Source organism: Anarhichas minor, unplaced genomic scaffold (genome assembly GCF_050575085.1).
Source record: "Anarhichas minor isolate MPS153535 unplaced genomic scaffold, ASM5057508v1 ptg000024l, whole genome shotgun sequence".
Classification (NCBI taxonomy): Eukaryota; Metazoa; Chordata; class Actinopteri; order Perciformes; family Anarhichadidae; genus Anarhichas; species Anarhichas minor.
This window is the reverse complement of record NW_027466470.1, coordinates 872,501-882,500: the sequence shown is the minus strand read 5'-3', so window position 1 is coordinate 882,500 and position 10,000 is coordinate 872,501. Positions and strand designations below refer to the sequence as shown.

The 10,000-nt window shown below is 42.9% G+C and overlaps 2 protein-coding genes across 5 annotated transcripts in view; one reads left to right on the top strand and one right to left on the bottom strand.

The window, feature by feature from the left end:
* LOC142955953 (uncharacterized) overlaps positions 1-2,428 on the top strand; it is a 17,214-nt gene extending 14,786 nt beyond the window's left edge. The window contains exon 11 of the mRNA XM_076097221.1: positions 31-2,428. Coding sequence (XP_075953336.1) covers positions 31-923 — 893 coding nt within the window. The 3' untranslated portion in view covers positions 924-2,428. The remainder of the gene's footprint in view (positions 1-30) is intronic.
* A 3,610-nt stretch (positions 2,429-6,038) lies between these two features.
* tmem71 (transmembrane protein 71) overlaps positions 6,039-10,000 on the bottom strand; it is an 8,507-nt gene continuing 4,545 nt past the window's right edge. For all 4 annotated transcript variants that reach the window (XM_076098327.1, XM_076098325.1, XM_076098328.1 and 1 more), the window contains 7 exons: positions 9,716-9,925; positions 8,953-9,212; positions 8,169-8,360; positions 7,944-8,010; positions 7,625-7,686; positions 7,226-7,275; positions 6,039-7,106 (listed from right to left, as the gene is read on the bottom strand). In XM_076098327.1, the coding sequence (XP_075954442.1) occupies positions 7,083-7,106; positions 7,226-7,275; positions 7,625-7,686; positions 7,944-8,010; positions 8,169-8,360; positions 8,953-9,212; positions 9,716-9,925 (865 nt within the window). In that variant the 3' untranslated portion in view covers positions 6,039-7,082. The remainder of the gene's footprint in view (positions 7,107-7,225; positions 7,276-7,624; positions 7,687-7,943; positions 8,011-8,168; positions 8,361-8,952; positions 9,213-9,715; positions 9,926-10,000) is intronic.

Below are 10,000 nucleotides of genomic sequence, written 5' to 3'. Positions count from 1 at the left end.
AGGTGACATTTTGCTTTTCTTTCTCTGCAGAAGAGTTTTGCCTTGTCGTTGACGGACAGGCACCGGAGACAGAAGCCCCACCCCCGCTGACCAAACAGGAAGTGGCGGACGAAGGCGGCGGTTCGTCTCGGTCCTGGACGAGCGGGGAAGTTGGCTCCGCCATGTCCGTCCACACAACCCTCAGCGCCGGCCAGAGGTCAGAAACCAGCAGCTACGACTGCCTGATGTACGAACCGCAGCTCCAACACGCCGCCCTCAGTACCCAGAATCCTTTGAGTGAGGATCCCGGCTGCTCCTACGCGTTGGACACCGGTGCGAGTGCCTCCGCTGCGTCTGACGTGGTCAGCGGCGGCGACTTCACTTTCACCGTCACTGAGGTGGTGAGTCTGTCTGCGGCGGAGCACCAGCAGCCTGCAGGTCTACACGGCAGCCAGCAGAGGGCGGCGCCGCCACCGCCCGCGGAGAAACCTCGGCTTCCTGCGAGGAAGGAGATGCCGGAGAGACTCCATGCTTTCATGAGAAGGGACAGGTGGAGACCTCAGGACGACGACGGCGGCGGGAAGACGTTCAGCTGCACCTTCTGCGGTAAGACTCTGGCCTGCCTGAAGAACCTGAAGACCCACATGAGGGTCCACACGGGCGAGAAGCCGTTCATCTGCTCGCTCTGCGGCAAACGCTTCTCCGACTCCAGCAACCTGAAGCGCCACCAGAGCGTCCACACCGGCGAGAAGCGCTACGGCTGCGTCCACTGCGGGAAGCGCTTCGCCCAGTCGGGGTCCCTGAAGGTCCACATGACGGTCCACACGGACTGCAAACAGTTCAGGTGCGCCTACTGCGGCAAAACCTTCATCTCCGGCAGCCACCTGCGGCGCCACGTCACCGTGCACGGCGGGGAGAAACGGTTCACGCCGACGTTTCAGTGACGAGGATTATGGGAACGTGGTCGCGATGAAACGGACCGTAGAACTCACGGTTCAGAGTCACAGATCAGCACAAAAGACAAGAGAGCAAATCTAACGTATTGATCTCTGATCACGTTTGTTTGCCGTCGATACCGATGAGAAACACGTCAGAATATGAGCAGTTTTCAGCTCTTCCTCTGAAACAGGACTTCACTGTGCGTCACCTCACGTCTGGGTCATCGACTGCCATGTCAGCTGTTTTTACATTTTTTAAAGATTTGATCATTTCCACATTTGCGTGTAAATGTGTCACTAAAGTAAAATATCAACCAAAGTGTTGTGGAGTTTTTAAGAGCTTTATTAATTAATAATAATACTGGTCGGGGCAAATACTGAAGTGGTAGTCGGCTGTGTTTCTGGACTTAACGGGAGCCTGAAGGGAACATGTACAACACAACACACTTGTTCATCACATGTGACAGGAGACGTTTCTTTCTAAATCTGTTTGAGGGGAAACAAACCAGCGGGGTTTGGTTTTTGGGCCCCTCTGGCCCTCACCTACCAGGAAGAGACTCAAAATCACCCAAAAGAATGATTAAATGAGTACAAAGAGACAGAAACAGCTTCAGAAAGACTCACAACAACTAAGAAAAGTGGCAAAACAACCACTGAGACACAACATGACTACAGAACAACTACAGAGAGACGCATGATCACTACGAGAGAAGGGCAACACAACCACGGACAGTAAATAACTAAACAATTACAAAGAGACACAAAGCAGAAGTGACAACAAGACATGACTACAAAGAGACAAATAGAAGCTACAAAGAGACACAAAGGAGGCGTCTTGTCCTGTGTAGGAGAGGTGGAGTCTGTCCAGAGGACGGCTGTCTCATAATCCTCCACAACGTCTCTCCGTCACTTCCTCTTTGCTAATACAGTTTGTCATGTGACTTCATTCTGTCCTTCAATAACTGCAGGTTGACCTCCGCTGCCTCATGAAAGCAGTAAAAGTTTAAAGTTTGATATTTAACTCACACAGACTTTGGTTTCTCTTGCTCTTCATGTAACATGTTGTGTTTTGCGTGCTGAGAACATTTGCTCACCTCATCAGGTGTTCCAGGTGAACCGACGCTCAGCAGGTGTTAACTGACGACTTCCTGTCCCCCACGTCAGTGGGCGGAGTCTTAAAGACCTGCAGATCTGTTCTGCATTGTTTTCTTAAGATGTGCATGTTTGATGTCAGTCGATCAGCAGCAGCCGTTCCCTCCGTTGTTTAAACGTTGAGAGGAAACACGACGTCATGTTTACATCTTCAGATTGACGGTTTTTTTTGTCTTCGTCATTTTGTAATGAAAATCATCTTCATCTGAACTGTGAGCAGGAAAGATGCTTTTATTCATCGTCACCATTTTAATCTCTTGATAAATGTATTTATTCATTTTACAGGAACAATGAAAATCTGTTTACACATAAAACAAGTGATAAAAATAATGAATTAAAAAAATGAATTCACTATCGTGTCCTCGAAGTTGTTTGTGGTTCTTTTGTTGTTCAGACTACAATGAACATTTATTTAAACCAGATGTTGAATCACAAAACGAATCAAATATAAACTAGTTTAATCTGTGATCGTCTTCACTGTTTACATGTTGAACAAAATCTCATCAGTCCGATCGGCTGCAGCGTCCAATCACATGACAGATGAACAGTGAGGGGGCGTGTCGGCCGTTAAAACACTTCCTGGTCTGTTCTCGTGGGTCCTCCAAGCAAGGATCGAGGAGCGAGGAAACGACAATTAAGAGACTTGAGAAGTACCCTGAGAGGGAGGGTAGCTCCATTTAGAGGTGGACTTCCGGCTTCTTCTTCTTCTTCTTCTTATTTACAGCAGACTAGACAGAGCTTTCGCGCCTTGCTGCCTCCCACAGGTCAATCGTCGGCTTGAAGGTGTAAATATGAATGTGACATCACTTTGAATCAGTATTTATTTTATGTTTCTTTTACGCTCTGATTTGAACTTCTTCCAGACTCTTCTCCTCACGAGGTGAGACAAAACAGCTTCAATAACAAAATTAAATGTTTAATGAATAAATAAATATCCTCTGATTTCATGTTTTTATGTTCCATCTTTAACCCTTAATGTTTCAGAGTACATGTAATGCTCCAGGCTGAACACACACGTGCCGTCCTCTTTGTTTACCAGTCAAGCATAACGTTCAGGATTAATAATAATAAAATATTCCTTATTACTCAGTCCTTCGGTGTATTTGCAGTTTGTTTCTTCTTCGGTCTCCTGTGAACTGATTTCCAGCATCACGCTGAAACAAGCTACAGAAACAGAAACACACAGTTTCTCTTTATATCTAATGATTTAATGGATGATACATATTCATTTTGACTTCACATGAAAACAAAACACTTTGCAAAACACTGTAAAAACATTGGATCTTAAAACGCAGCGCCACCAACAGGCCGTAAAGGGCGACTACTCATCATCCAAATCACTAAAGCACTGTTTGTGAATTTAGACAATTTACTGATTCAACACACTGATCAACACTGTGAGAAACAGCACATGTTCCATTGATTCATACATCATCTGTTCATTAGGCCAACGATCTTCTTTATGTCACACATTTAAATATAGTTTAGGCGTTTGAAGTCAATTTCTTTACAGTTTGACATTAATAAAACAAAAAGTACAGTGGAATAAACAAATAAACAGATACAGCCAGAGTATCATATTTCCATCTTTGGAAACAAGTGCAGTCAATGGAAGAAAAAAAAAAAATAAAAAAAAATATATATATATATATATATATATATATATATATATGTGTGTGTGTGTACTGTAGCTGCATTACATCACAAATAAGAGCTTATCTAAAGGTTTGATTCAAGAAAATTCATATTAAATGTGTTTTCACAACAGAAACTTTCCGTCATTTGCAGAAAATGTAATATGTCACAACATCTCATAAATGTCTATTATATAAAAGAAAACGGTCACAAACTGCCAAAACTTGATCCACACTTAACTTAATTTAAAGCTGCATGTTTTGGCCACCAGGGGGCAGAAGAACCGACATGTTATTTACACATCCAGCAACATGATCGTTTGTGTCCAACCCGCTGAATATAAGTCCAATATTCACGCTCTTTTTGCTCCACTTTGGTCTCCACCGACCAATATCTGGCTCCTGTTTTCAGCCATAAAACCAAAAACCCGGAGCTGAGAGAAGCTCAAGAAGCTTCTTAGAGCTGCAGAGTTCAGGACCTCTCACGTTACACCGTGCGATTTGATCCACCGATCAAAACTATTGACAAGTGCAGCTTTAAATGCAAAGTAATAAGTTGTGATAAAAATATTAGTAATATATAGATTTCTTTTTTTCCCTTCATTTCCTGAATGGTCCACACATTTGGCACTTTGAGTGAATAAAAACAGACGATTCAGAAACTCCTGATTCACACAGAAAGAGACATTTTAAAAGGGAGGGAAGTTCTGCAGCAAAATAAACTGTTTTCAATGGAATCAGTTGATTTTCCCGACGTTAACCCTTCATGTGACACATGTGATGCCACGTTCACGTCAGATACGATGGAAAAGCATCCCCTGCTTTATGGTCTGTGTGACTCTAAATGGACCATAATGTACTAAATGAACATCATGCTGTATTGAAGAAGACTTGAAACTAGAGATCGAGACCATAAACTCATGTTTACAATGTTTACTGAGGTAATAAATCAAGAGAGAAGTAGAGTCATTTTCTCATAGACTTCTATACAACCAGAGGAGTCGCCCCCTGGTGGACACTAGAGAGAATGCAGCTTTAACACATGAAGCTTTGGGTTCACTCCGTGGGTCTTTTACGTCACAAACTGGTAATCACGGTGATTCCTATAGGACATGAACGTGGCATGATTATCACAACTAATTTATGTTTGCTTGATCTGGATAAAACAAAAACAGACATTTAAAACATTTACACTCAGAAAGAGTTGCTTTGTGAGACTAAAGCACAGCTCATCTCTTCCTGCTTCAGGGTTTCTAAAAGTCTTGGCTTAGTTTGAGGCCCAAACATGATTGAAAAGAATAAAGCTTTATAGAGTCAAACACCTTATAAAGTCATACAGTACTTGTTTTTCTTTAGCATTTCTGAGCCACACTTCTTTTCCTCCAACAGGAATCAGGGCGATCACTGATCAATACAAACCGTTTGTATTGATCAGGCATTTTAGAGCAACATGTTCAGTTTTTAAACGTGTCTATTACAGCACGAGGAATGATTTGTCTCACTGTGGAGGATTTAAAAACACAGCTCATAGTAGAATTATTGCTTCCTCATATAATCCCTGTTTCAAAATAAGAGTGAACTATGCCTGAAGAAGCATCAACCCTCACGTGGAAGCAGACCCGACTCACAGGAGGTTGTGAGTTTGTATGTTTTTTAATGCCCCGACATTAAAACTGCGTTATGAATTACGCTTTTCAGAGGAAACTGAATTTTGTCGTGGAATTACGTTTGTTTTGGACGATTCACAAATACGTTTAAAAAGGGAGGAGTGTGGTAGGAGCATCAGTTTAACCAACACACTCCCTGCATGCTAAGCTAAACTAAGCTAAGCTAACCACATCACAGACATTAATATCCATCTCAACACCAACTTTCAAAGGACGTTAAAACACTCCTTTAAAATTAACCTCATAAGTCTGATATTTCCAGGACCTGTGGCTTCACACACTTTGCATTTTTTATTCTTGTTAAATATTCCACCAGTATTGTTTTTGAAACAGTGTAATCTGCTTTATATTCGTCCTCACAGTAACAATGTGTCAGAAGCCAAATATATTATAGATCTAAAAAACCTCTCCAAACGCAGTAAACTCCCGTCTGCTGCCCCCTGCAGGAGGAATCAGACACTGAACACGTCCCTGTGTTAGTGTTCTGTGTGTCTGCACTGCTGGCTGATATAAAAGGCACTAAACACATGAAGAGTTTTACTGCAAAGTGCTGCAGAGAACAGAACTCTGCCTGAATGAAATACAGAAGATACATGAGCTGTATTACCTGCTACTCTAAAGCTGCTGAAGGGAACACCACATGAACTGGACTGTTATCATCCCGCGACTTAATTCATCAAGTTTATTAAAGATGAACAACACGTGATTAGTTTCAACTCTCAGTATTAGTTAATCTAAATGAGGTAGGATTATGACGGTCCTTGGCCCCGCCCACCGACCTGTCAATCAGGTGACATCAACAAACTAAACACCTCCTTCTTATGATGCATTTTAAAGACACCAAAAATGTGTGTCACAACTCTATCCAGGAAGCCAGATTTTCACAATAAAATCGGAGCTAGTGCATCTTTACAGTTACTTTGTTCTTGTTTCATTTTGGAATAAAACTCTTCATTCCTCAGGAATCCTTATCTTCCTGCGGTAACAACCTCCACGTAGATCAACCAGAACTTCAGGTGTGTGCTTTGTGCATTTGTTTTTTAAAAGTCACAGCTCTTATTTTGAAAAGCAGTGGGCTTCACAGCAACGCTCGCTGCTGTTGGACCGGAATCTGTTCTCCAGACGAGTTCGGTCTGTCGTTTGGTGACTTTGGACAGCTCAAAAAAACCAAGTTCAACTATCAACAACAGAATATACTTTTACATTATTTCAGAAAGACATCAGGTACATTTAGATGTTTCATATTTGATACTTTTAAAATGTTTTATAGCTAAACTACAGTAACTTGTGTCACCATGTTAATGAGCTCCTTCAGCATTTTAACAGCAAGCATCGTCAGATTTTTATATACTTTTATACTTTTATACTCTGGGAAAATCCAAACATGATTTTGGTGAAAAGTTTGAGGTTTAATCTCGATGGATGCGTCGCCGCGCTAACGCTTTGGATTTCACGGTTAAGTGCTTCAATTTGAATTTCAAAGCGTTTTAAAATCTTCAGCCCTCGTGTTCGACGCTTCTCGTCGGTTTTTCATTTGCAGTCATCAAACAGGCGTTTTGCTGTCAAACGTTCTCCGGAGCTCGGTGTACTGTACATGCAAACAGTGAGTAATAAAACATGTGAAATACTTCTACTGAGTCCCTTCAGACATTTTTCTGTCACGCTTCCAGTTTCACGCTGCAGACGTTGGAAACTGTCTCCTGACGCTTCTTTTACTCGTTTCTTGATGTGATGTCCTGTAAACAGAACAAACAGAATCAAGAGAAGCTGTTGTTGTTGTTGTTGTTGTTGTTGTTGTTTCTTAGCTGCCGGTTGACAGAATTAAAGAAAATCACGTGTCTGATTTTGGACTCACCTCCGTCTTCGCCTTCCTCCACTCGCCCATCGGCCCCGACTTCGTCAGGACTGAAAGAGGCCGAATCAAGAGAGACGAATTAACACAAAAATAACATTTTAACACGAGAAACTTACTTCCTGAAATCAAAGATTCTGGGTTTGAGAAGATCTGATACTACATTTTCTGTCTCAAAGTTATGGATAAAATCATTTAATTTCAAAAAGTGTTTTAATTTCCCCTGAAAAGCGCTAAAACAAGCATTCAGAATCAATTTAGGAGGATTAAAAATAATGTAACACGCAGAACAAACGGTTTTTCACGTTGTTATTTTCTCTCCGTCACAATCGGAGAATATATTTCCTCTCTCGTTTGACCTCCACGGTCTCGTTTCACTCTACTTCTATTCGTGATACTTACGCATAAACGTCGCGATCACTGAGAACGCGGTCGATGAGACGGTCGCGCTCCACAAGAGACACCTGCAGGAAAACCCAAAAACTTTAGTTTAGACGCATCGATCATCAGCGTTAAACAACATTGAAGTGAATGGAAAGAAAACACAACTTCACCTTCTCTACACGTAAGTTGGTGGAGATGTTAAAGTTATTGTTCCCTAACGAAGGCATTAACCAAACTTGAATGAGTAGTTTTAATTAAGTGTTTAGTAAAAATACATTTTTAGCTTTAAAGTATTTCCACAGATTGTCTTATTAAGTGAATAAATAAGAAGTTGTACCCCGAGTATAGAGCAGTGAAGATGAAGATGGTGAAGATGAAAAGAAGAAGAGCCTTCATCGTTAACCCTGAAACACAAATACAGACAAATACAGTCATCCTCTGTGATGTCACTACTAAAATGACAAGTTCTGATTAAAGCTGCTATTTAGCATTTTGTGAAGACGATGAAATAAACTGGAATAAACTGGAGCGTCACAGGACAGAGAGACGAGCGGCCGCTCACCTGCGCGCTCAGGTGAGGCCTGACAGCAGCTGTTGGTGTAGTAAGGTGAGGGAGGCGGGACTTCAGAGAGGCCGCCCAGCGACTGGGTGAACCGCTCCCTTGAGTGACAGATCTCCGAACAAATCTCCTCCTGGACGAGCAGCGTCGGGGGCGGGGCCACTTTGTCAGGAGGGGGCGGGATCTCAGTGTGGTCTGAAAGAGAAGAAACATATATATATAGATATATATAGATATATATGTTCAGTAACACTGAGGTTTGGTTCTGTTCCGGTTCTGAAAAGTGAAGTCAAAGCTTCATGTGTTAAAGCTGCATTCTCTCTAGTGTCCACCAGGGGGCGACTCCTCTGGTTGTATAGAAGTCTATGAGAAAATGACTCTACTTCTCTCTTGATTTATTACCTCAGTAAACATTGTAAACATGAGTTTATGGTCTCAATCTCTAGTTTCAAGTCTTCTTCAATACAGCATGATGTTCATTTAGTACATTATGGTCCATTTAGAGTCACACAGACCATAAAGCAGGGGATGCTTTAGGGCGGGGCTACACGGTGATTGACAGGTCTCTACCTTTGTTCGGTTTTGGGAGTTGTCCGTGTTTCACTTCATGAAAGTTAATTGTAACATTTAGGTAGCATATAAATGTCTCATTCAGCATTTAGTTGTACTAAGATTCACCCTCTTTTGTCACTTCTGGTTTCAAAAACCAAGATGGCAACAGTCAAAATGTTCTCACCCCTTTAATCACCTTGTGACTCATCTTGGGGCTCCTCCCTCCATTACCCACCGTAAGTGAAGCTGCGGCTGTCGTCCAGCTCGGTGCTGTTAAATCCAGACCAGGTTGACTCGTCCAACGGGGCCGGGCCTTCCTGGCTGGCCCAGTCCTGGTCCTGGTCCTGGTCTTGGTCCCGGATCTGGTTTTGGTTCTGCCCTGTCCCGAACACGCCTCTGAATACTTTCTCGTCCAGCCAGGACTGGCAGCTCTCCGTCACGTCGCTCAGCAGGTGAGCCAGAGAGCTGCGAGGCCGCCGCCTGCGCCGGAAAACCCTGAGAGAAGAAGAAGAAATAGAAAATGATTGATTATATATTATATGATTAATCTGATATTAACGGTGCTTCTTCTTCTGTTGATGGACTCCTTTCTCATTAAATATCAGCTGATGTTCCAACAGTAACTCTAGACCAACCTTCTGTTTCTACTGAAGAAGAGCTTTGATAGAGTTAACTCCAGCTTGTTCTCGACTGCTTTTTATTGTGACACTTTGACACAGAAACAGGAAGCTGGTCCTGTTTAAATCTAAGCTTCCTGTTTCTTTGACCAATGACTGATTTCTTCTTTTCTTCTTCAGCTGTTGTTCAGAAGATCTTTTTCTCTTTGATCAGAGTTCAGATAGAACATCTATTGATAAAGAGATTTCAAAATAAAAGCATCAGAGAACATGTAGATAAACAGTCCTGCCTGTTGGACAGTTCCTCTTGAACTATGTCACTGTAGAGACAAAGTTCATCGTCAGTCCTGCTGTGGATAGATCTTAGGGAGCCGCTCTCACCGGACGAGGTTCTCCTTGTAGGACACGCTGGTCTTGCAGGGAGTCAGCGACACGTTGCCGTGGTCGTCCCAGGAGAAGCTGTCCTCAGTCACGCTGTAGTATCCGTTGGTGAGGAGGCGCGGCGAGCGGCGGCAGGAGCACGGATCACCGCCGTCCACGGACGGGTAGCAGACGTAGGAGGAGTCGGGGGAGAGGAGGGAGGCGTCGAGGCTGAGGGAGACAAAGACGAGACGGGAGGTTACATGACAGACATGTTGAAGTCACTACAGGTGAAGAGGGTAGAAT